Source organism: Tachyglossus aculeatus, chromosome 15 (assembly GCF_015852505.1).
Source record: "Tachyglossus aculeatus isolate mTacAcu1 chromosome 15, mTacAcu1.pri, whole genome shotgun sequence".
In the NCBI taxonomy this organism is placed as follows: Eukaryota; Metazoa; Chordata; class Mammalia; order Monotremata; family Tachyglossidae; genus Tachyglossus; species Tachyglossus aculeatus.
In genome coordinates, this window is record NC_052080.1 from 9,375,540 (window position 1) to 9,402,892 (window position 27,353).

At 41.7% G+C, this 27,353-nt stretch overlaps 1 protein-coding gene across 5 annotated transcripts in view; it reads left to right on the forward strand.

Moving 5' to 3' along the window:
• MID1 (midline 1) overlaps window positions 1-27,353 on the forward strand; it is a 329,808-nt gene that overhangs the window by 287,651 nt on the left and 14,804 nt on the right. For all 5 annotated transcript variants that reach the window (XM_038757166.1, XM_038757167.1, XM_038757170.1 and 2 more), the window contains 4 exons: window positions 7,328-7,435; window positions 12,572-12,720; window positions 15,031-15,158; window positions 19,307-19,450. In XM_038757166.1, the coding sequence (XP_038613094.1) occupies window positions 7,328-7,435; window positions 12,572-12,720; window positions 15,031-15,158; window positions 19,307-19,450 (529 nt within the window). The remainder of the gene's footprint in view (window positions 1-7,327; window positions 7,436-12,571; window positions 12,721-15,030; window positions 15,159-19,306; window positions 19,451-27,353) is intronic.

Below are 27,353 nucleotides of genomic sequence, written 5' to 3' on the forward strand. Positions count from 1 at the left end.
TGGTTGTACTGTTCAGTGTTTTGCACACAGAAGGCACTCGATAAATACTATTGATCAACCCAATGAGTTTGAAACCAGATTCTTTTTTCTCCATGTGAGCTGGCCTTCAAGGCAGGAAATCCCCAGATCCTTCTCAACATCAGGAGTCTCCCTGTGGGAGAGAATAAGGGACTGGGTGTATTCCGCCTTCCATCCTTGCTTCACTCTTCCTTTGGCCTTCCCATCTCCATGCAGACATAAACAGCTGTCACCCCAAGCACTCAGTAAAGTGCCTGGCACATAGTAAGCACTTAATAAGCACCAACATCATTATCATCTCCCTGGTCCTTAACATCCTCTGGTTTTCCCATCTCAAACCAACATTCCGGTACTTTGTGAAGCACCGATACCATACAGAAAAGAACGGTAAAGATGTCTAATAGATCCACCCATCTACTTTCATATGAGAGAATTAGTGAGTCGTGGCTCAAAGAATGCATTGGTCTATTCATTTGTGCCAAAGAGAAGAGAGAGATAAGATTGTGAGATAGAAGATATCTAATGGATGGCCAGAGAAACACCTTTAGGATGGCCAGACAAACATCTTTAGGATGTCCCGTGCATACAGGTCCAAACTGAAACTGCCTGGTGGACAAGATGCTGCCTGAAGTAGCTCCATAAGAAAAAACCCACATGTGACACAGACTGGAATTAGAAAGCCTCCTACGTGTACACACACATCATTATTATGGGGTTATTAGGGCTATACGAAATGTTTACCAGGAGTCATTTCATTCAACAGCACGAGAATATAACTAAGCCCTGGAGGTTTGGGAGAGGGGAAGGGACTCTGTAGGAACTACTGATGGTCTTTTGTGAGTTCATGCCTCCAAAAACCTAAAAGCAGACCCCCGACCAAGAAGAATTTATCCAGTATGGCTCCAAGAGCATTCAGACTTCCATGTTTGTGCCTTGGAATATGAGTTTTGGGTGGTCAGCTGGTGCCCACTGTGCACAAGTCCTATTAATAGTTAATAATTGTGATATTTGTTAAGCACTGTACTGAGCGCTGGGGTAGACTGAAGATATTCAATCGATGACATTTATTGAATGCTGCACTAAGTGCTTGGGAGAGTACAATATAACAGAGTTGGCAGACCCATTCCCTTCCCACCTTATTCAGGCCAGACACAGTCCCGATCCAACTAGAAGTTTACAGTCCAGTGGGGAAGGAAGACAGGTATTTACTCCCCACTTTATCAATGAGGAAACAGGCATAGAGACTGAAGTGACTTGCCTCAAGTCATGAAGCAGGTTTGTGGCAGAGCTGGACTTAGAACCCAGGTCCTCTGACTCCCAGTCCTGAGGTCTTTCAATCAATCAATCAATCAATCGTATTTATTGAGCGCTTACTGTGTGCAGAGCACTGTACTAAGGGCTTGGGAAGTACAAGTTGGCAACATATAGAGATGGTCCCTACCCAACAGTGGGCTCAAAGTCTAAAAGAAAAGAAGGGATCCTCTAATGGATTCAGTCTTCCTGCCTTGAGGCGGGGCCCTTGACAACACAAGAGAAGCAGCGTGGCTCAGTGGGAAAAGCCCGGGCTTTGGAGTCAGAGGTCATGGGTTCAAATCCCGGCTCCACCACTTGTCAACTGTGTGACTTTGGGCAAGTCACTTAACTTCTCTGGGCCTCAGTTCCCTCATCTGTAAAATGGGGATGAAGACTGTGAGCCCCACGTGGGACAACCTGATCACCTTGTAAATTCCCCAGCGCTTAGAACAGTGCTGTGCACATAGTAAGCGCTTAATAAATGCCATTATTATTATTGTTATTATTATTATTAACACAGCTCAGCTGGTCAAGACAAGCTCTGGGGATGAATGATAATAATGATGTCATGTATTAGGTACTTACTATGTACAAAGCACTGTTCTAAGCACTGGGGAGGTTACAAGGTGATCGGGGTGTCCCACAGGGGCATCACAGTCTTAATCCCCATTTTACAGATGAGGTAACTGAGGCACAGAGAAGTGAAGTGACGTGCCACTTGCCCAGCTGACAGTTGGCGGAGCTGGGATTTGAACCCATGATCTCTGACTCCAAAGCCCGTGCTTTTTCCACGAGGCCACACTGCTTCTCGTGTTCCAAAAAGGGCTTTAGGTCCCTCCTTCCCGACCCCTTCGTCCAGCTAGGGAAGCGGTGAATCCTGTGATGGAGCTTTCCCCAAAGAGCCACGTGAAACTACCTCTCCTGCTATGCCACGCACGTAGAATTGATTGATTTTAACTGATGTAATCCACTCTTCGCTTAAATTCAAACAGCGAACCAGTGATCAGATGATCACCCTCTCTAACTGTGGAAAAAAAGGCTTCATTTAGAAATAAACTCTAAATATTTAGAAATAAACTTTTTTCTAGTATTTTCTGCCCTTCAGCATCCCATGTACATGCACAGCAATTTATAATGTGATGGTGAGAGTAAAGTCACAAATGTAACTGAAAGGGTGAAAGATTCAAAATGTGGTTTGTTTTTTCAATTAGCACTTATCTTGCCCCTTGCCAGTAATTAGTTATCTTGAAGGTGGTTTTCTAAAGATGCTCTTTGCCAAAAATGACTGAGGAAAAGTACATAAAGGAAAGGATGACTTACTGAGGTCTAAAGGTGGAAAGACATGATAGAAACTAAGTGCCAGTGACACATTAATTAGGGCAAAAAAAATTAAATTATTTCAGTAAGCCCTGGCCCTAAAGGAAGAGTTTTGCCAAAAATGACTGAGGAAAAGTACATAAAGGAAAGGATGACTTACTGAGGTCTAAAGGTGGAAAGACATGATAGAAACTAAGTGCCAGTGACACATTAATTAGGGCAAAAAAAATTAAATTATTTCAGTAAGCCCTGGCCCTAAAGGAAGAGTTCATAACATTTGTTTCCTAAAGAATGTTGTTAATGAGAGAAAGGAAGAGAGGAGATTTCCTCGCAGTAATTGTTTTTGAATGAATTATTTGACACGCCTACCTACTTTTTTCATTTTGGAGTTGGTTCAAGATGTATTTTACCATTACATCTAAGAAAAAAATCTGGTGTGCAATGCCAAGACCTCTCAGATCCAAGTCAAAATATTTTTACTTTGGGAAAATATAAAATCTTTGGAGGGCAAATAATCCATCCACAATTATACATTCTTCATTGAAAAGTGAAAAGCTCACTAAAGTACGTAATTTCAAACTTAAATCCAGATTGTTGAATAATAGCAATTACTCAGATCTTTGCCAGCAGAGACTATGGAAGTTTTATTCTAATAGCCTAGAGGTGGAACACAAAGTGGAAAAAGCTTTACCCACAGAGCAATCATACAAGTGAGAAGAGGCGAGATATATTTTTCCACAAGCATTCGTGTCTTTGATTCCCATAAAGGACTTTGCAGGGCTTCGAGCCCCAGAATGTCAGAAATCTGATCATGTTTATTCACTGAACTAAATATCATATTTCGGAGCTGAAGACAAGTCAAATTAAAAGAGCAGGACTCTATAAATAATACCGTGACACAATTTACAGACCGTGTGTGAATATTTTACAGACTTAGGGCTTCTTTTTATGTGTTTATGGAATTAAATCCTATTCATGTCCCTACACGTATGTTGAGAAGAAAATAAACGCCACCTCTTATGTAAATACTGTAACCCTATTGAGCTCCTCTCAGACACGTGGACTTTTCACTAAGGATCATTAACTAGCTACTCGGGGGAAATTAACCAACACAAAACTTCACCTCAGATTAGTTTTATTGAAGGGATAATAAATTGGCAGCTTCTAAGCCACAAGAAACCCAAATGACCACAATATACTAATAGCATGCACACCCTTTTGAAAGCAATAATAGTTTTCAGTCTCTTCCACTACCAAAGTACATCACAGTAGTTTCAGTGTAATTAGCATTTCATTAGAAACAGGAGACCATCACCAATATCCACTGGGTGCATTATACCATATAGGTTTCGGGGAATGATGGGAGGGATCTGTAGAGAAGCAGCGTGGCTCAGTGGAAAGAGCCCGGGCTTTGGAGTCAGAGGTCATGGGTTCAAATCCAGGCTCCGCCAATTGTCAGCTGTGTGACTTTGGGCAAGTCACTTAACTTCTCTGTGCTTCAGTTACCTCATCTGTAAAATGGGGATTAAGACTGTGAGCCCTCCATGGGACAACCTGATCACCTTGTAACCTCCCCAGTGCTTAAAACAGTGCTTTGCACATAGTAAGCACTTAATAAATGCCATTATTATTATTTTTATAGAGTAAGGAAAAGAAAATACCTCTGTACTCAGAGTGACTATTATCCAAAATCCAAGGGAAAGCAGAGTCGCCTAGGGAAGCCGTGTGATTTAGTGGAAAAAGCCCAGGCCTGGGAGTTAGAGGACCTGGGTTCTAATCCTTGCTCTGCCACTTGTCTGCTGTGTGACCTTGGGCAAGTCGGTTAACTCTGTGCCTCAGTTACCTCATCTGTAACATAACGGATTAAGTCATCCTCCCTCCAACAGACCATGAGCCCCATGTGGGACAGGGTCCGTGTCCAACCAAATTATATTTACCCTAGCACTCAGTAAGTGCCTGGCACATAGTAAGTGCTTAATGGAGTACCATAAAAAAGTTAAGACTCCCAGGTGTGGTCATAGTATGGCCCGCCAGGGTCATAGCCCTTGATCCTATGAGACTCCCCCCATCAAGCTATTAAAGTAACAAAGTACATAGATTATTAAGGGAGCTTAATTGTTTTGATCCATGCTCCTTAATGCCCATGCAATCCGATGGAACAGAGTCCCTATCCCACATGGGGCTCAGAGTCTTAAGTAGGAGCTATAGAATTCCCCATTTTACCATTGAGGAAATTGAGATACCAAGAACTGAAGTGACTTGCCCAAGGTCACATTGCAAGCAAGAGACAGAGCATATACAAATATGAATACTTTCTATAGTTCACATACACACTTGTGAAGCCAGCTTTTGGTTCACCTCTAGCTAGAGAAGCAGCATGGCTCAGTGGAAAGAGCACGGGCTTTGGAATCAGATGTCATGGGTTCCAATCCCAGCTCCGCCACTTGCCAGCTGTGTGACTTCAGGCAAGTCATTTAACTTCTCTGTGCCTCAGTGCCCTCATCTGTAAAATGGGGATTAAGACTGTGTGCCCCCCGTGGGACAACCTGATCACATTGTAACCTCCCCAGCACTTAGAACAGTGCTTTGCACATAGTAAGTGCATAATAAATGCCATCATTATTGTTATTATTATTATTATTACTTCCCCTGTCTCCCATCTCCATCCAGACCTGCAGGAGTCACCATTCAATGTCAAGAAGCAGTTTTGGGAGCTGAGGTGGGCGAGAAAAGGTGTTTATTGTCCAAGCATCCAAGGAACCAAACATGAACCATCAGAGTCAGCCTGACTCCCAAGTGGCCTAGGGAAACTAAAATAAAACAGAAGTCTGCCCTCTGCCCAGAGCCTAATTAGAGCCTTGACTCAACTATATGCAATCTCAGGACCTGGGCTGAATGCTTAAGTCACAACACCCTTGAGAAGGAGTCCAGCATCTTTCTGGGAAGAGCCCTGGGATCAGAGAGAGGTTTTGACTATGTTCGCCGGCCAGCAGGGAAAGTCAGGGGTCAGAGCCACCAGCAATCCCACTGGGGTGGCTGGAAGTAAAGGAGCTCTTGCTTCCTCATCTCCCATTTGGGAAGATTCAACCCGTTACACCTCAACACCGCCAATTAGGTACTACTACCATTCCCACGATTCTACCCTCTGCTCACGTACCCCAGCCGGAAACCACAGGGCATCGAAGAGAGGGAGGGATGGGAAAGTGGGTAAAAGACCAAAGCAGCTGTGCAGGACGGGAAGTTCAAGTCAAGGCCATAATCATTCATTCAGTTGTATTTATTGAGCACTTACTGCGTGCAGAGCCGAGCGCTTTATTAGTGCACTTGGAAAGTACAATTCAGCAATAAAGAGAGACAATCCTTGCCCACACAGGGCTTACATTGGATGCAGTGAACGGGGCCACTTTGGTAGGACTGTTTCAAGCGGCAGACACCCCTGGCTGGCTCGCTTCTAGGGTGGTCATTCCCCTTTTCGGTAAAGCGGGGCACAGGGCTTCAACAGCCAAATCAGGGAGTCTCTGCAGCCTACGGGGTTCATTCATTCATTCATTCATTCAATCGTATTTATTGAGTGCTTACTGTGTGCAGAACACTGTACTAAGTGCTTGGGAAGTACAAGTTGGCAACATATAGAGACGGTCCCTACCCAACAGTGGGCTCACAGTCTAGAAGGGGGAGAAAACCACTTGGCAGCGGTGGGTTCCAAGGATGCATATTCCTCTCCCGCTGGGTCTGCTTCCAGAGACTTAGGCTCATTACCACCTAATTATATAGGCTTTCTGAATTAATGAAAGAACACTTGGGCTGAAACCTGGGTTTAAGCTCACATGCCCTTCAGTGGCTTTCATTATAGTTCTAATACACTACCACCACTAATCATATTTGTTAAGCACCTGCCATGTTCCAGGCACTGGGGTAGGTACAGTACAATCAGCAGAGAAGCAGCGTGGTGTAGTGGAAAGAGCTCCAGTCTGGGAATCAGAAGGTCATGGGTTTTAATGCTGACTCCAACACTTGTCTGCTGTGTGACCTCGGGCAAGTCACTTCACTTCTCTGTGCTTCAGTTATCTAGTCAGTAAATGGGGATTGAGACTGGGAGTCCCATGTAGGACAGGGACTGTGTCCAACCCCATTTGCTTGTATCCACCCCAGTGCTCAGTACAGTGCCTGGCACACAGTAAGCGCTTAACAAATACCACAGTGATTATTATTATTATTATTATTATCATTATTATTATTATTATTATTATTATTATTATTATTGCAGACACAGTGCCTGTCCTACCCAAGGCTCACAATCCAAGAGGCATGGAGAGCGGGCATTATCCCCATTTTATGGGTGAGGAAACTGATGCACAGAGAAGCCAAATAACTTGTCCATGGTCACACAGCAGGCAGGTAGAGGAGTGGAGACAAGAGCCCAGGTTCTCCAGGCTCATAGTCCTGGGCACTTTCCCCTAGGCCATGTTACTTCGTTTAAATCCCCTGGAGGCAAGAGTATCGTTAAGACTGCTACGTTTCCCAGGAAGCAGAAGACTAAGAAGCTGGAATGCATTGTTTTTAATTTGTATTTTTATTTCAGGTCCTAACTGGGAAATTTAATGCAACATGTTCTTCTAAGCAAAATGAAAAGCGGAAGTAAAACATCAACTGAAAATGAAAACCAGAATTTTACTGACCAGTATAACTTGTTCTCTAGGTAAACGCATCCCGACAAGAGACTAAGCTCATGGAGGAATGTGATCTTCTCATTGAAATCATACAGCAAAGACGACAAATTATTGGAACCAAAATCAAAGAAGGGAAGGTAAGAGGTCCATTCCAGAAGATTTCTTACAGATCAACCGTCCGTACTTCTTTTTAAACATTCATGGGTCATAATTCAGAAAGCTTCTTGATTTAATACAAAATACTCTCGTAAAAGCCTATTGAAGCCCTAGCAGCTGGTACATCAAAGTCCAGCATCATCAGTCACAGCTTATTGAATCAAGGTTCAATCAGGATCTATTAGCAGAAATGGAATCTGTTGCTTTGTTCTATTCACAATAGAAGTCAAATTCTTTTTTAACTCTTTATGGTTCTCTTTTTAATCAAACATTTCTAGAGAAACACAAATCCCTGCCTGATTGTTCATAGTATCGTGGATCCTAACAGTAGAATAAAAGTGTTAATAAAATATAAGATTTGCAATTAGTGTAATTGGAGGCAAATGACCAAACTGTAGGGGATTTTGTCTAGGGATGTAAAAAGCTTTACTTTTAAAGGAGTAAATGAGGCTCCTAGTTAATACTAATAATAATGGCATTTATTAAGCACTTACTATGTGCAAAGCACTGTTCTAAGCACTGGGGAGGTTACAGGGTGATCAAGTTGTCCCACGTGGGGCTCACAGTCTTAATCCCCATTGTACAGATGAGGTGACTTGCCCAAAGTCACACAGCTGACAAGTGGCAGAGCCAGGATTTGAACCCATGACCTCTGACTACAAAGCCCGGGCTCTTTCCACTGAGCCACGCTGCCAAATCCTTATGCAAAAAATCCTTGAGTAGCCGGTTATGTGACTATATTTATATTATTCCATTGATAAATTCATCCATTTAATTGAAAAACATAGAACTTCCTATCATCACCATCCTGTAATAGTTGGAGAAACTCAGAGCAAAGCATTCATTTTGAGGGGAGGCATCGATTGACTGTAAAACGTAACAGTCAAATCTGAATTAAAGACGACAGGATTAAGGATGACAAGCTTCAGGTTCTAGGCATCTTCTCAGATGTATGATAGGCTAAAGTAAGAAACCCATCTCAGTGAAAAGGGACACGTCTTTCCCCTCCCCTCATTTGTACAGAGGGAGATCCAGGCCAGTGGTACTTGAGCAAAGAACACCCTGATAGTTGAATTTGAAGTGGAGTGTTGGAGGCAGAAAATCCCATAGGCACAGCTGTTCTATCTCTGACACATGTCCTTGGAAGGAACCATCAAGGCAGCTAAACACTCGCATGGATAGCTTCACCAAAATCGACAGGCTAGGACTAACCATGCTAACTTAATGTAGGAGTTTTGTAATAAGGATGAGGTGGAAAAGACAAGGGGACACCAAACTTTCTAAGGTGCAGGCTGAAAGTTCCTGCTGTTTTTAGGGAGCTGATTTTCTGACCCTTCCTGCTCAAAGTCAGAGGTCCTCCCTAGGCTGATTTAAGCAATGATAGCTAGGTCGTCTCCTTCAGAAACCAGCTTCCAGGTAAAAGATATGAGGTCACATTTACAATTCACCATTAGGTATCTGTGTCGAGGCAGAAGACATCTTCTACTTAAACGTGCCATCTGATTTTGCTTGACCCAACTAATACCTCATTTCCACAATAATAATAGTACTTGTTAAGCGCTTACTATGGATCAAGTACTGTACTAAGCACTGGGATAGATACAAGATAATCAGGCCTCACGTTAGGCTAACAGTCTAAGTTAGGAGGAAGAAAGAACAGGTATTGAATCCCCATTTTGCTTATGAGGGGACTGAGGCACAGAGAAATTAAATGACTTGCCCAAGGTCCACAGCAGAAAAGTGGCAGGGCAGGATTAGAACCCAGATCTTCTACTGTGCTGCTTCCCTACAGTACCAAATCACCTATGCACTTGAGTCCGCTGAGAACTTATTCATCCCATCCCAGATCCCCATTATGCACACATCTTTGTTACTTCCCTCCCCTGTAATTTATTTTAGTGTCTTTCTACTAACTACTAACTGCTCAACAAATACAACGCATCAACAGGTTGAAAATACGCCATCCACATTAGCAGTACTACCAATTTCTAAATCAGCAGCCAACTAGTTAGGTAAAGGACTGAAGAGCAACAAGTTGGGGACATTAAGCATATGGCTATGTGAGTGTGTCCTCTTGTTCTCTTTTAATTGGCCCAAGCGTTTACTGCAATGGCAGATCCTATCTCGAGTCCCCGTTCTGTCACTCCACTTTAGTCTCCCTGGATCCTGGGAATTGCTGGGAGATTGTTCACGGCAGCAGTGGGGGTGAGGCAAGACTGAGGATGAACTCAGAGTGAAGGCAAGGAGTACGTGATCCAAACGTGGTGAGGCCCAAGAGCGTCAGGTTGTGGGTTTGTTCATACACAGAGGTGTGGGTATAAGCACAAAGATGTGACAGGTGACGTGTGTGAACACATCTGTGTGTAGATGAGCATGCATATGTGTAAGAGTGCACTATGGAAGGAAAAAAGCTTTTAAAAAGAAAATTTTCCATTCACCATCCATCTAACCATCCTGCAAGGGAAACATAATATCTGCCGCTTGGATAATGATTGGCAAAGAGATATTTATAAAATAAAATGCCCATGGCTAAACTATATAAGATATTGCTTTCAGGGAAACATGCAGTTCATTACGCTGACATGCTGTCTTTTCATTTTAAGAATACATGCTGTATAGGCACTGTTCTCAGTAGACTAATCCTATACTATTTTATGAACAGAGCCTAAATTCAGCTTGCTTCAATAATTGGGGGTCTTTTCTCTACTCCCGCAAGCATTGAAACTCCCCCTGTCATGATGGAAGGGATAAATGCTTGAGGAAAAATCAAATTGAGTCCAAATATGTCACTTTAAGTTCTACACGGTGTCATTAATGACAGCAGAATAGTTACCATTTGGAGGGAGGGAAAGCAAATGATACAAAATGGTTTTGACAGAAGCAAATCTTGGCCTTCCCCCCTGCCCCACCCCCCGGCCCCCCACTCCATTGTTCCTCAAAATGCTTATAGAAACGGGAATTGTCATACTTCATCAGAAAATCTAACGAAGAGGCAAGAAGATGTTGGGGATTGAATTAGATGTCCCAGTATGTTAGCTCGAGTCTGATGAAATCATCCAAACGATAGGCCAGTTGAATTTTTCCTGGTTAATGTATTCTGTTGGGTGGAAAAACCTGCTTCCATTCTCTTTTCTGTTTCTCCATTCTACTGTCAATATTGTGGGGTTTTTTCCAGTCTCTCATAGAGACTTCCTCAGACTTATTTTAAGGTCTGTTGGAGGCCCCCACTGTTAGTTCTGAATGCAAACTCAAGTACAGTGCTCTGCACACAGTGAGTGCTCAATAAGTATGATTGAATGAATGAATGAATGAAATAGTAACCACTATTTGGCCTTGAAACCAGTACTTTAAAAAACTTACTTATTTTGTTATCTCTATTGAAATGTTGGTGTTTCTGCTTATCAATTAATCATAATTTCCTGAATTTTGTACATTCCTTGTATGCCTCTGAGGCTCAGCTTTATTTGATTTCCTTCCTTCTTCTCCTGCTAGCTTATATGGGGATGATAATGATGACACAGAAAGCGGAAGACCTTCTGGAAGGGTTCATAGGAACTCAGGGGAACCCTGAGCCAGTATTGTCTATAAAACAGATTAACTAGTCTCCACTCTGGCCTTTCACCTACGGCTACTTTCCCTTACAATATTATCTCAAGGCCAGCAAAGACCTCTACCTTCCACCGGTATCAGGGCTCACATCACGTGGCAGTGCCAATTAAGCATCTATTTTTACTTCTGGTTTCATTTGGCAAGTCCTCCCTCAGGCAACTTAAGGTTACAGAAAAGGTTCAAGCCAAATGTTACTTTACTGTTATCTGTTATTCCACAGGCTTTTGTCAGATCTCTTTGGAAGTCATTAAGAGGGGGCGAGGGGTAGAGATATGGAAAGAAGTTTGTAAAAATTACTCTTAACAAATGTGCTTTTTCATCATTTCAGGGAAATGGCTATCAAAATAGGCTCTGGCTATCTTGTCAGCCCAAAGTGGAAGGAAATGAGTTCTCAGGGAGGGAGACTAAGCCAGCTGTGCTTGTTTTGGCTGGCTGGCTGGCTAGCTACTGCTACTCTCAACATGGAAAAATTCAATCAGTGGAAAAACATACCCCCTTTCCTAATTAGGACATGGATCTTTGCACCCATAATATAGAGTAATAATAATATCTAGAGTTGTTATGACCAGATGCATTCACAGAGCTCTCACAAAAGTAGTTTCTCAACCCTCACACCCAGGAAGAAATCCAGTATATCCTTGGCCTGCTTCTCCAACTTTGATTTATCTAGCCCATTTTAGGAAACAGTGGTGGCCTATAGCTTTGTTTGCACAGTTTCAGGGTGTTTGGGCTGTGGATTTGCCTGGGATGCATCCCACAGAAATACTCCATTGTCTATATTAACACTTGTTCATGCCATGATCATTATTTGTTTTTCCCTGATTAGGTATTAGAACCCATCTAAGTATCTCTGGGAATTTTCCTGATTATGGATTACACAAGTCGATCAATTAATGGTATTTACTGACCACTTACTGTGTGCAGAGCGCTGTACTACGTCTTTGGGAAAGTTCACTACAATAGAATTGGTAGACATAAATCCTGCTCAGAAGGAGTTTACTGTCTACATAAGGAGACAGACATTAAATTCCAGCACTTAGAACAGTGCTTGGCATGTAGTAAGCGCTTAACAATTACCGTCATTACTATTATTATTGCAAGTAGGGGAAATAGTACAGTATAAGGATATTTACGGATGTGCTGTAAGGCTGAGGTGAGTATCAGAGTGATTCCAGAATATGCCTAATCCTGAGAAACTCAGCTAATCGAGATTCTACTGCCGAATTACTTCCACTGTTCAGCTGAAGAAACTGAGTTACAGAAAGTTCGATTTACCCCGTCACATAGTGATTTGGTGGCAGAGTTTAAGGCTCATCCAGTGCCTCCTTGCTTACCTCCAGATCTAATGCCTCCTCTCCAAGCAGTGGAGCAGTGGAAAATTAGAGCTGTCCACACTGAGCTACTCAAGTTAATGGCGAAATGCACCCTCGAGAGGAAAAAATGGTGGTGGTATTGTAAGTGGTGCATCACATTATGATTTTTTTTCCTCTTCTCTATTTTTGTTGCAGGTGGTCAGGCTGAGAAAGCTGGCCCAGCAGATTGCAAACTGCAAGCAGTGCATTGAGCGCTCGACTTCTCTCATCTCCCAAGCTGAACAGTCTCTAAAGGAGAATGATCATGCTCGCTTCCTCCAGACGGCTAAAAATATCACTGAAAGGTAAAGGGGCAGGCTTTGGGGAAATTCTCTTCTGACAGGGGAGTCCGGATTCTGCCTACAGAGCTGGTTGCTTAACGCTGCCCTTTCCTTGAATTTTTTTTTTATTTGAACCGAGGCTGCGGACCTGCGGAGAATAAAAGCTTTTGAACTGCTTTGTGCACCTAAAGAACATTTGTTTTGAAATGTCATAATCTTTGAGGAGCTGCAAGGCATGTAGGCCATGTTAGTAGGTAACCAGTGCCTTCATAAGCCTGCTTCTACTAGTGATTGGAAAAGCTCCTCTATGCTTATCGGGCAGGCTTTTGGTTTCTCCGAATTGCAGGAGATTTTGGAGGTCCCTTATCCCTACATGACTTTTGCAGCAGAGGACCAACCGTCTTCCTCCGAAGTAGATATCCACCTTTTTGAGATTTGTCAATTAAACCTCTCTGAGATGCCCGGAGTGTGTGCCCTCTGGACCCTCTTTTTCAGCACAGACGTGCCCACCACAGTCTCCTCCGCAATCCACCCACGTGGAAGAAGGGCGGAACTGGGACACAGGAACTGAAAATAGATTCAGGAAGATTCCAGGCAGGTGGGAAGCCTCAGGAGACTAAATGCCTGGAGCAGATTGCCTAAGGTTTATTTCTTAGTCCACCCTACAGAATACCAGGGAAAAAATAATAGCGATCTTCCCAGAAACTTCTATCAAAAAATAAATAATAATAATGGTATTTGTTAAGCGCTAACTATGTGCCAGGCATGGTACTAAGCACTGGTGTAGATAAAGTCTAATCAGGTTGGAAATAGTACCTGTCCCACATGGGACTCACAGTCTCAATCCACATCTTACAGATGAAGTAACTGAGGCACAGAGAAGTAAAGTGACTTGACTGAGGTCACACAGCAGACAAGTGGTGGAACTGGGATTAGAACCCATGACCTTCTGACTGTCAGGCCTGTGCTGTATCCACTATGCCAAATTTAAAGAGGTATTACCTGCCTTGTATTTTGGCAACTTTTCATTAGATTGAACTGAATTTGAAGTGAGTGTCAGGTACCTAAGAGATCAAAATCTGTCCGGAAATATTGACATTGGCAAAGTTTCCCCTAGCTTGTCATTTCCAGAAAGTGTGTGAAATTACAGTGTAGAGATCTGCATCTTTCCAGAAGTGTTAAAAGGAAAGAGTTTAATCCATCCTCTCCCCCCCCCACCCCCCCACCCCGCAAAAAGTACATTCTGCAATAAAACAAGTTAACAATGAAATCAAAGCAATAGCAATAGACTCACTCTTGTATACAACAGCAATAGAAGTAGTGTTGCCTAGTGGAAAAAGCACAGGCCTGAGGGTATCTAGGTTCTAATCCCAGCTCTGCCACTTGTTTGCTGTGTGACCTTGGGTAAATCACTTAATTCATCTTTACCTCAGCTTCCTCAACTGTAAAATGGGGATGAAATACCTGTTCTCCCACCATCTTAGGCTATGAGCCTAAGTGAGACAAGGACCGTCTCACCTGATTATTTTTCGTCTACTCCAATGCTTAGTACAGCATTTGGCACAAAGTAAGGGCATAACAAATAGCCATAATTATTACTATTATAACTTTCAATAGTAATAATAATAATTCTGGTATTTAAGTGCTTCCTGTGTACCAGGTACTGTTCTAAGCACTTGGGTACAAGCAAATTGGGTTGGATACAATGGGCCTCATGGTCTGAATCCCCATTTTACAGGTGAGGAAACTGAGGCACAGAGAAGTGGAGTGACATGTCAAGACAAGTGATGGAGGCATGATTAGAACCCACAACCTTCCGACTCCCAGGCTTAGGCTCTCTCCACTACATCATACATTATAAATACTACTTTTCTCCACCTCCACTTGCCTTCATGAGGTGAAAATTGATCATTCTCATTTGACCTGGAGGATCCAACTAGCAGTTTTACAGGCAGACGTGGGAAGAAATACTTAGAACAAAATAATTCCTCTTGGGTTTCTCCTCGACGGCGCCGGTCTATTCAGGACAGACACATAAAATATTGCATAAATATTCTTCAGTTTCTCAAAGAAACTTTAGAATTCAACAGTGCAAGTCATTCTAATGCTTTAAATTTTTTATGGTATTTTGCTTGAGCTCATTCGTTTAAAGTTAAGAAATGATTTGATGCCTTTTGAGGGGACAATTAAACACGCTCACTCAAACCTATTAAATAGTCTTTCACTGCTAAACAAGTAGTATTTTTATAAACTGTTCTCTTTTTTGTGACATTCCCTGTTTCTGAAAGATGAAAAGCTCTTTGTGTTTCTGAAAAACTTTTATTTTCATTATAGGGTATCCATGGCAACTGCATCCTCACAAGTTCTAATTCCTGAAATTAACCTCAATGATACATTTGACACCTTCGCGTTGGATTTTTCCAGAGAGAAGAAATTGCTAGAATGTTTGGATTACCTTACAGGTATAGTTTTCTGTTCCCCAATATTTTATATGTCCTGGCACGACTTAGAATATCTCCCACACTTAGCAGTGAATTCTCAGCACTGTCACAAGCCTCAAGAATTAGAGGGCTCCTTGATCACAGAGAGAGAAGCTAAAATGTATTCAGCTGAAGCTTTGAATGTTTCTACCCCCAAGGAGAGCACTCCACAACCCTGAAGAGCAAGCAGAGAAGTAGGGGGAGGTCTCTGTAAAAATCATGAGGTAAAAAGGATATAGTGTAATGAGAGATATTATTTCAAGGCAGAGTTTCTTGGAAATTCCACCATAAACTTAGAAAATAACCCAGCATTTAGATGGCTCAGGGTTCCTTCATTTGTCATATTATACCAAGATTTTATATATTTGCCAAATTAGAAAACACCACTGACCTATACCACTTATGGTTCTGCACTTTCAGATTCTCTATACTCCTAAGAGTTCAGTCAGGTTCTGCAGTTTAAGAAGCGTCACCGCTTGAGTTTGCTTTGCCATTTAAAATCTCTCCCTTTTAGACTGTGAGCCCACTGTTGGGTAGGGACTGTCTCTATATGTTCCCAATTTGTACTTCCCAAGTGCTTAGTACAGTGCTCTGCACACAGTAAGCACTCAATAAATACGATTGATGATGATGATGATGATTTAAATTGACCATTTGCATTTTCTGAATGCAGGGACCCATCTCTGCCCGACAAGTAACTCCACTGACATGCACACTGACAAGAGGAAGTGAGATGTGAACTGGGCCCAGAGCATGCATCTTTTACGAGAATTGGATAACTAAGATAACATTTTTAGTTTTCATGCTTCTTGTACCCAGTTCAAAAGAAATGAAAAAAAATCACATCTAGGTTTAAATTTTGAACAGTGATTGAAGAAATCGCTATCCATAATATGACAATATCTGTGACTTGTTCATTGGAAATCGGTAACCATCAGTCTGCACAGAGCACTGTTCTAAGCGCTTGGAAAGGTACAATTAATTGAGTAGACAGTCCCTGCCTTTAAGGAGATGATAGTCTAGCAGAGGATCTTAGCAACCATCAGCTTTCTCCCCTTCAAGTGGAGGGCGTACTGGTTCTAAGACTTGTTGGGCAACATTTTACTTGCTGATAGAAAGTTGTACCCAGAGAGTTCTCTTAAGGACCCTGTACAAAACTGTGGTGCCTGCCCATAGTAAGCGGATATTTGAAAGACCAAAACCTCATTATAGTTCCCATGATTTTTCCTTCATCATTCATGGTAGTCTTTTCAGGTTAACATTACTGGCATCCGATCCTTCTTTCCCGACAATAATATATTTTACACACTGTGGGCTTAATTCTGAGCTCAGTGGGAAAAAAAATGAATCCTAGATGAGCCAGAAAATTTTGGAATTGGCTTATAGTTTTCGCCCAGCAATACAATTTGATCTTTGCACCATGCATAAACACATATGTGTATATGTACATGTGTAAGTATACACACACAGTACGCTCTTTATTCCCTAAATGTTTGTTCACATCTCTTTTTACAAAATCAAGTCTTGTTTTGGCCAATCAATCTGTGCTTCCATTAAGTATATTGGATGTTTATTTCATTCTAATACCTACCCGTGGTACCTTGCCAAAGAGCGATTTTGCCCATCATTTATGTTACTTTTAACTATCCATCCTAAAAGGATATTTAGTTCATTTCTAGACATAACATAGACCCTCGTTGTAACAAACGATGCCTGACTGCAACTGCCGAGTCCAAACAGTTTATCAGACACATGTGAGGACAGGAAATACAATATTTTCATAATGTTTGCCTCCATTTTTCATGTCCTCTGAGAAAAGCAGGCAAAATATACTTCTGCATATTGAATCATTTAACTGTATACTGAAATGGACATAATGTTTTTGTAATTTAATATTGGTACAAATAGACCCCCTCAGAACTCTAGAAAGCACAGAGATCAATAGAATCTGTACCCACTGGGCATTCAATCAAAGGAGGTTTAGCAGTTCCTGACATTTATTGTGTGTCTCAGTTTAGTAGAAAGGCTCATGATATGTTGCTAACTAGGTGGCATATCATGTCTATAAACCGGAAAGTTGACATTCCTCATCATGAGTCTGTCGCCACATGTCATAGTGCTACAGACTTCCTCTTGGGTGTTGCAACAGAGGCTTTTTGAGCATGCCATTGCGTTTAAAAAATGAAGACTATTTCTAACAACTTGAATTAGTGAAGAGTATTTCTCTGATGGCTGGCATAAGACTAATGTAGTGAATTTTTTAAGCCAGTCGCGGCACTATCTCTAGGCAATTAATGTGACTTGGACAGGCCCCTTTCTTATAAGGGCCATGTGGAAAATCATAAACAAATTCCAGTTTGCACCTGGCCTTTCGATATGGAATGCTGCTCCTGGTTGAAAAAAAACCTCCCTTAGATGCATATATATATTTCCCACCATGCTTTTGATCTTGCAAACTGAGAGATGGATGACACTTCATATCTAAGAAGGAATAATGTTGGTTTGCATTGACAAAACCTGGGGCATTTTGCTTTAACTGTAAGCCTAAAAGATAGACAGTGCTTACGAATCGTACCCTGGGTATTCTGGGTCTGGACAAAATTTCAAAGGGCCTGGGAATGGGGACTGAAAGTTCCCACTTTCTGTGAAGTTGCCTCCCTCTTCTGAAACACAAACACAATAGGTAGTTTCAGGGGCCCCTGGTTTGCGGTCTGCACTGTAGCTCACTGCAGTTATGAGCAAAGTTCTCTTTTAGCCTCTGGAATGTAAGCATTCATCCCACTTTTTGAAGTTGCTCAAGTGCTGACTGAAGAGAATTATGAGTCCATATGGATCTAAAACACAATTCTCCGAAACACAGCTGGTCTTGGTCATTTTTCTTACCCATCTGGGTTACTAAGGGAAAGAGTCACTAGTATCTAGCCAGTACAAAGGTCTCCCCAAAGAAATCCCAAAAAACACAACTTCTCCACATTGGAGTGATATAAAGAAATTAGATGCCCCTTTTGCTATCTGATAGATATCAAACCTAGTATATATTAAAGACTCATTTCTGACTGATATACTCTGTACATTCTTTAAAGCTCTTTGAATTTACTGTGTTACTGTTATAATATACCTTGTGATATTTGTTCAGCACTCATTCCATGATGAGAACTGGGGTAGATGTAATAGAGTCAGATCAGACACGGTGGCTACCCGTCAGAGGGCTGACCGTGTAAGAGGGGGGAAGAACAGATGTTTAACCCCCATTTTGCAGATGATGAAACGGAGGCAGGGAGAAGTTAATTGACTTGCCCAAGACCATAGACAAATCAAGTGGCAGAGCCGGGATTAAAACCCAGGACTCCTGACTCCCATCCCATACACTTTTATTATGTCCTACTGCTTCCTTAATGTCAAATGAACTACTGTTTATTTTTTAAATTGTAGATGTAAATATGATGATAGGTGTTTTAGAAGCACTCCTCTGCACAGATGTTGTGAGGGTCACCTCTAATTTTACCCATGAACCAACACTTGTATTAACTCCTGCCCAGTCAAAGCTTTCCCCTACTCTTCTCATAGAGAAGAGATGAGGCTTGTGGGAAAAATCGTCAACACTTTTCTTGGGGCACCATCCAGACTCATCCCTTGGCACACACACACAAAGGGGGAGTGAGGCCTCCTAACGAGGCGCCTACAGAGAAGAAGAGAGAGAGAGATCAGTTACTTTCTCTATCCCTGCCAGCCCAGGAGACTGTGTGTCTTGGTGGCCTGTTGTGGTTGCAGAGGATGCTGGAAAGAACTACATGACAGGTACCCTCTTGCTCATCATTCCTCAGGGTTAGATAATACCAATCTGAAGGTATTGAGGGATTCTGTAAATATTCATGAAATAAAGAAAAAGGAACTGTGTATTTATGTTTAATTTGTAACTAAAAGGCCGCGGTTGATTGAAATGAGCCACCCTGTGATGCACTGTCTTTATTTTACCTGAAGTTAGACTCTTCCAAAGATTCTTGTTGATCATCCCTCTAAACTGAACTGAAAACCTCCTCTCAGATTGGTTGATTAAGGAATTTATTAAGTACATGAGCTGAGCACGTGAATTCCTTTCTCCCTTTAAAATTCTTCCTGATTTCCATCAGCTCCCAATCCTCCAACCATCAGAGAAGAGCTGTGCACCGCTTCCTATGACACCATCACTGTCCACTGGATGTCCGATGATGAGTTCAGCGTTGTTTCATATGAGCTTCAGTACACTATCTTCACCGGACAAGCCAATGTAGTTAGTAAGTACTGTGCATCCCTCTCATTCTATTATATATCTTATACTGGTTCTTCAGCAGATCAGTCAAGAAAGGCAAATGGAAAACGTAATGCTTGTGCATTCTAAATTACCCTATATTTTACATCCCAGAACGTAATAACAAATTGCATATGGTGTGACTTACAAATAATAATTAAACAACTAAATACGTCATTTGGCACAGCACAAAACCATAGTTAAAACAGTTTACTGGCTTTTCTTCTTCATCTTAATATTTGTAAGATCCTAAGAGATGGCAAGGCAGTGCCACAAACCTAAACAGTTATTTGGCAAAGCGAAAGCCCATAATTACGCTTGATCTTGAGTATTCATTCAATTGTATTTATTGAGCGCTTACTGTGTGATGACCTGTGTTAAAAAAAGGGTTGTCCCTCATTAAAAAACTGCTATCCTGGCATCATTTCTCCTTAAATAATTTCTAGGAATTTCATTTGTATGGAATGATAGGAACCTGTTTACACTTTCTTTTTTTTATGATTTTTACCTGAAGCATTTTTGATACCATTAAAAAGTGTGAAAATAAATCATTATGGTATTTGTTAAGCATTTACTATATGTCAAGTGCAGTTCTAATTTCTGTGGTGGATACAAGTCAGTCAGGTCAGGCAGTCCCTGTCCCACATGGGGCTCACAGTTTAAGTAGGAGAGAGAACAGGTAGTGAATTCCCATTTTATAGTTGAGGAAACAGAGGCACAGAGAAGTTAAGTGACTTGCCCAAGGTCACACAGCAAGCATGAGATAAAGCCAGAATTAGAACCTAAGGTCTTATGTCTCCCAGTCCCGTGTTCTTTCCACTAGGCTACACTGGTTCCACCTTCTCTCTTAAGTTGTTGATGTACTGCTGAATTTTGGCTCTATCAATGGAAAGGCAGCTGGAAAAATGTGGTATTTAAACCAGGTAATCATCCTACAAGAGCGAAGAACAAATATCTTTCAAACAGAATAATGAATTATTCTATCATTACCCCTTTGAATTTTTATAAAACTGATCAGCCAGTACCTTCATTCTGCCCCTTTTCCCCACAGTAAAATCTTAATGAAGGAAGCTTAAGCACTGCAAAGAAATTGAAAAGAGGCAGCAAGAGAAGAAAGCCATGCCGATTAATCTCTCAGAGACAGGAGGCTGTGATCATAAAGCATGTGGCTTGTTCGATGACCCATTTTTTTTTTGTAGTATTATTATGCAGGCAGGAGGCAGAACATAGAGGGGGAGGGGGGTGTGAACCACTTCTACTCCAATTCACTCAGATGACAAGCAAACTTGAAAAATTTACTTAGCAACAGTACCTTTGTTCTATCAAGACATGGTCCTTGTTTACAATAGTTTGAAGTTCTTTAGCATCCATTCCTTTCTTGTAAATGCCCAAGAGAACTTGAATGTGCAAAGGAATGTTAATGGAGTTTCAGAGGTTTTAAATGCCATTTTTCCTTTGACTCTTCCAGCCAGAATTCCCCATGCTTGCTATGAATTTTAATGTAGCATTTGATATTTTTCTCCAGGAACAGCATCATGAATGTTTAAAGTTTAATGTCCTCCAAAGGAGGAGGAAGAGATTGAGAGTTGCCCGCTGGATAGCGTTTCAACAACTCTCTCTACAAGACATGGAGCTGCTTTGTGCTAGTCTGAGTTAAGGAAAATGCCACATTTGAAAAGGCAGATCTTCCCAGTTCCCATAAAGCTTCCTTTTCTTTCTCTCACACCTATAGTGAAATAGGTTTTTAGAGTGGAGGTGGTATTACCACAAGCATTTTTGCTTCATTGGATGTAAATTCTAAAACAGGGTAAAAGTCCAATTCCTGGCCTTTTGCAAAAGGTTATAAAAAATATAGCTGAAATCATTTTGATTTTTTTCATTTCCATTTGTTCAAATGAAGTCTTTCTCTTCCTCCTCTACATCTTTTGTATTTCTCTATTCCGTCTCCTTTTCTTCCTCCTCTGCCTCTCCCCTCCCTTCTCTTTTTTTAAAATGGTGTTTGTTAAGCACATACTATGTGACAGGCACTGTACTAAGCTCTGGGGTACTAAACTAAACAGGTTGGACCTAGTCCGGGTCCCACATGAAGCTCAGAGTCTCAATCCCCATCTTACAGATGAGGAAACTGAGGCCCAGAGAAGTTAAGTGACTTGTCCAAGGTCACACATCAAACAAGTGGTGGGGTCACAGTTAGAACTCAGGTCCTTCTGACTCCCAGACTGGTACGCTATCCACTAGGCCACGCTGCTTCTCTTGGTCTCCACCTCTAGACTGTATGCTCATCATCATCATCGTCATCATCATCATCATCAATCGTATTTATTGAGCGCTTACTATGTGCAGAGCACTGTACTAAGCGCTTGGGAAGTACAAATTGGCAACATATAGAGACAGTCCCTACCCAACAGTGGGCTCACAGTCTAAAAGGGGGAGACAGAGAACAAAACCAAACATACTAACAAAATAAAATAAATAGAATAGATATGTAGTAAATAGAATAGATATGTAATAAATAGAATAGATATGTACTGCACATTATGGGCAGGGACCGTGTCTGCTAATTCTACAGTATTGTGCTCTCCCAAATGCTTAGTACAGTGCTCTGCACATAGTAAGCAGTCAATAAGTACAATTGTTTGATTTCCACTTCCCCACTTATTCTTATCATGTCTTTCCCCTCTCCATTCTCTCCCTTCCAAAAATTCTTGCTTCAGTTAAAAGTTTTAAATATTTGAGAGAGTTGTTCCAGATATTCAAAGCAATAAGTTTAGTTGGGCTCAGCATGGCCTAATGGGTCAAGCAGAGACCTGGGCTCTAATCCCTGTTTAATCCCTGGGTGACCTTTGGCAAATCCTTTTAACTTTTCTGTGCCTCAGTTTCCTCATCTGTAAAATGGGTATTAAATACCTGTTCTCCCTGTCTTTTGGACTGTGCTTAGTGTAGTGCTTGGCACATCGTGTGCACTTCACAAGTACAGGTATGTATTATTAGTGCTCCACTGTGCAATTGGAGGTCAAAATCTCTTAGTTTTCGAGTCCCAAGAATTTGTGGACTGGATCTGGGGTGACTCACTCCTTTGAGCCTCTGTTCCCCAAAATATGAGGTACTGTAACCTGAAAGGGATATTATGAAGATTAATTAGGACATGTCTGCTAAAGGCTTTGAGCTTTCTGGGAAGAAGTCCTGAGTAGACATAAGGTATGATAACCTCCCTCACAGCACAGATCACTGAAAGGTTGCCAGAGAGAAATATGTTTAAATCGTTGAGAGCCCCAAAGTGGCATTTTTTTTCAGCTATAAAAAAGGCTTAATCTAAACAGGATGCCATCAAACCTTGAAGACCATGCTTTTGAAAATAAAGCGGTGAATATTTGTCAGAGTTCTCTCATGAAAAGCAATGCTAGTGAAAATGATAAAATCAACTAAATACTATATCATTCATTTAGCACCTAGGACATAAAAATGGCAAATAATTTTTAACTGTTATGTGATCATATTACAAGAAAAAAAATGGTTAAACATTTAATAGAGCTTCCAGGCATAGTAGTTTTATCCAGATGGGAATTTGGGGGAAAAGGTGGATTATAGATCTACTTGCATCCAAGGCAAATGTTCCACTGATATGAATGGTATAAGTGCTTGTGAGTTAGATGAATCCACCAGTCTTGTGAATTATATGAAAAAAATCCCTTGTAAAAATATATGGGTTGGGATTCCATCCATCTGGTGTAGAGTGTGCCTCTCACACCATCCGAGCGCTTAGTACAGTGCTCTGCACACAGTAAGCGCTCAATAAATACTATTGGTGATTGATGACATCCAATCAAATTAATTTGAGAACTAATATTTTGTACACTTAATCATCTACAGTGTCCACCTTCCTTGGTTAGTATTTAAAAATCTATAATGATTTCATTCATTCATTCATTCGGTTGTATTTATTGAGCGCTTACTGTGTGCAGAGCACTGTACTGAGCACTTGGAAAGTACATTACGACAATAAAGAGAACCAAGCCCTGCCACAACGGGCTCTTTGTCTAGAGGGGGGAAGCAGACATCAATACAAGTAAACAGGCTTCAAGATAAACAGAATTATAGATATATATATAGCATATAAGTCCTGTGGGGTGGGGAAAGAGAGGAATTGCGAGTCATGGTGAGGTGGAAGTGAGGGGGAACTGAGGAAAAGCTGGGCTCTGTCTAGGAAGGCCTCTTGGAGGAGGTGTGCCTTCAGTAGGGCTTTGAAGGGGGGAAGAGTGATTGGCGGATTTGAAGAGGGAGGGTTTTCCAGGCCAGAGGTAGGATGTGGGCCAGGCGTCGGCGGTGGGACAGGCAAGATAGAGGCCCTTTGAGAAGGTTAGCGACACCAGAGGAGCGAAGTGTGTGGGCTGGGATGGAAAAATGAGAGAAGAGAGGTGAGGTAGGAAGGGGCAAGGTCATGGAGAACTTTAAAGCCAATAGTGAGGAGTTTTTGTTTGATATGGAGGTGGATAGGCAACCGTTGGAGATTTTTTTGGGGGGGAGTGGGGGGTGACGTGCCTGGAATGTTTCTGAAGAAAGATAATCCAGGCAGCGGAGTGAAGTATGGATTTAAGTGGGGAGAGGCAGGAGATTGGGGGCTCAGAAAGGAGGCTGATGCAGTAATCCAGTCAGGATAGGATGAGTGATTGTGAGATGATTTGCAATACAAGAGCCAAGTTTTAGTTGTTCCACTTATAAATTCTTGCCAAATTAAAGCCTAGAAAAATGTTCAATACATGTGGATATCTGCTGTTGCTTCAACATTCACACTTAAAACCATGGACAGTTTTCAGAGTCGTCAAAACAACTCATTGCACAGTAAGAACCTCTGAAAACATCTTTCAAGAAAATGATATTCACAAAGTCAGACTTAAAACAAAGCCTTCAATCTTGCATATGGGAAGACTTGATTTGACTCTGACAGTTACTTGTAAACTCCTCTAGACTGTAAGCTCATTACAGGCAGGGAATGTTTCTGCTAATTCTGTTGTATTGTACTCTCCCAAGCACTTAGTACAGTGCTCTGCTCTACTATAGTAGATTACAATGATCAAGGTCAGAGTGATCATCCTATATACCAGAGGAACAAATATTTAGGATGCCTAGTCTTCCTCAGAGCATTAGAAGGGGTAGTATTCTGAATCTATTCATGTTTCCCTGGAGCACTCTTTGACCAATCCAGGCAAGAAAAGTTTGAGTTTGGAACACTAGATAAATCCCCACCAGCTCCCTTGCAGAACGGTTCCCAAATACCAAGTCCTTGAAGTTAATTCTTCCAAATAATCAGTTTTCCATTTGCCTAAACCACCGGTGACTTATTGAGATGCTGGCACAGAAATTACATCTGAATGATACACATAAAACAAATGTAAAATCGCCCAAAACCCAGGAGATTCAAAACTGGCTTCACAGCTGTGAGTTCGATTATTTCAGAAATGTCATCTGTCTAATATTTACTGTGAAGCAGCTGAATCTGGGAGAAGATGAATTCAAGGAAGAGACTAAGCAACCAATCCAGAGCTGCCTTTTTTAACAGCTCAGGTGCTGAACAAACTAGCCCTTGGAGAGCAGATGTAAAACAGTGAAACTGCAGGTGCTGATCAGACTTTGGAAACCATGCAAGGTTGTTAGACCTAATTTTTTCCATTCGGCCCTCTGATGTGAGCCAAATCAATATAGTTGGGCCCTGCCCTTCCCTTCATTTGAGTGGACCATCAGAAAAGTTAATAAGCTAGAGTGGCAGTGCAGACATTTTTAAGAATGATCTGGGATTTAGCATTACACTGTACTGAATGAATGGGACAATATTTTTTGTCACATGCTGTTTGTTGAATGTAGTTTGCTTGAATTAAGTTTTCCAACTGGCCTGTGCTCTATGATCTTTAGAAATATTTAAACATATATTAAATTGAATAGCTGGTTCAGAGATGGCCTGGAAACTCTGATTCCAGTATCAATGGTATTTCATTCATTCATTCATTCAGTAGTATTTATTGAGCACTTACTATGTGCAAATCACTATATCACCTGGGAGAGTACAATATAATAACCAACAAAAAACACATTCCCTACCCACAGTGAGCTTGCAAACTCTGAGGAAAGCATTGTACTAAGCACTTGGAAGAATGAAAAAGAGTAAGTAATCATGGTCCCTTCTCTTAAAGAGTGTACAGTCGAGGGAGAGAGAGAGAGAGAGAGAGAGAGAGAGAGAGAGAGAGAGAGAGAAAGGAATTAAAGTAGATTACAGGTAGGGGAAGCAAGTTCTGTTTGTTTGTTTTATGGTACTTGTTAAGTACTTTCTATATATCAAACCAGAAATATCAAGGTTTCCATGTTTAATGGGCTTGAAATTCTGGTTGTAGTGATCCAAGTGCATAATTGGTTAGGTCAGACACCGTCCCTATCCTACATAGGCTTAACAGTCTCAAGTGGAAGGGAAAACAGTTACTGAATCCCCATTTTACAGTTGAGGAAAACTGAAGCAAAGAGACATTAAGTGACTTGCCCAAAGTCATACACCTAGCACTTGGCAGAGCAACTGGCAGAGCCGGGATTAGAACCCAGGTCCTCCGACTCCCAGTCTGGTGCTCTTTCCACTAGGCCATGCTCCAAAGAGAGAGCCTCTTCAGATTGTATTCCAAGTTCTGATGTCCAAGTAGAAGGAACTAGGAAATGGCTGTACTTGGAAGTAATGCGTGACATCAGGAGCCATGATCCATCTTGGACTCTAAAGGCCTTCACCCCACTGTGTACATGTGAGGACATACACAGGCACGCAAAGGGATTCCTTGGTCCATAGAAACTAGGAAATGGCCATTCTAGACCCCTCCTGGGCCCTGGTCCTCTAGTGGGTGTACTAGAAAATTTCTAGATCTGTCTACGTATTGCTCCCTGCAAGTAGCCAAGAACCTTTCTCCCATCAATCCATTAAGTATAATACAGGCAGTAGGTATTATGCCTGCCCCAAAGGTGCTTACAATCAGGCACGTCTCCTATCGATCAATCCATCCATCTACCAACTAAGCACAAGAGAGGAGGCAGACAGGACTCCTGCCCTCCAGGGGCTTACAGTCTACAATGTCTCCCACACCAGAGTTTTCCGCCTCGCGTGTCTCCCTTGACATGCTACTGGGTCAAAGACCCTTCTGTGAAATGCCTGGGTTCATGGTTTACAGCGGAACGTGGCAGATCAAAGCAGCAGGCTGGTGAAGAGGTGGAAAGGCTCTTTGGCTGCCAAGTTCCTCAAATGGCAAAGGAGCAGCAAAAAAAAAAAAGGCTGCTGGCAGCCCATTAGTCAGTGGCTCTCAAACTTAATGGTCTATGGACCATATTGGTTGAGCAAAACTGCAGCTGGCCAACTACCTCCCTGGACTTGGCTTTGCACAGCCAAATCTCTAAGAGAAATCAAGCCCTGCTTCTCAGACTCAATCCTCCCTCACCCTTCAGTCTTCATCGCAAGGCCTCACTTCTACCTCTGCTGATCTCCCTTTCCATTCCTTCCTAGGCCAGGAGCCTCACAAGAAATACCAAGGTTCCATGTTTAATGGGCTTGAAATTCTGGTTGCAGTGACCCAAGTGCACAATTTCAAAAATGTCTGGGTGCTTTCTTCGGGTCTTATTTTCCGTAATTTAAAATAGACTTCAGATTGATCGTCTCATGTTTTTTGAACAGTGCTTTTATTTTCCCAAAGAGCTTTCAAACTATAAATGATATTTATTGAGCTCTTACTGTTTGCAGAGAACTGCACTAAGCACTTGGGAGAGCCCAGTACAAAAGAGTAGATAGAGCCAGCCCCTGCCCACAGGGACTTACAGACTAGAAGGGGAAACAAAGATGAAGGTAATTTACATGTGTATCTTTACATACC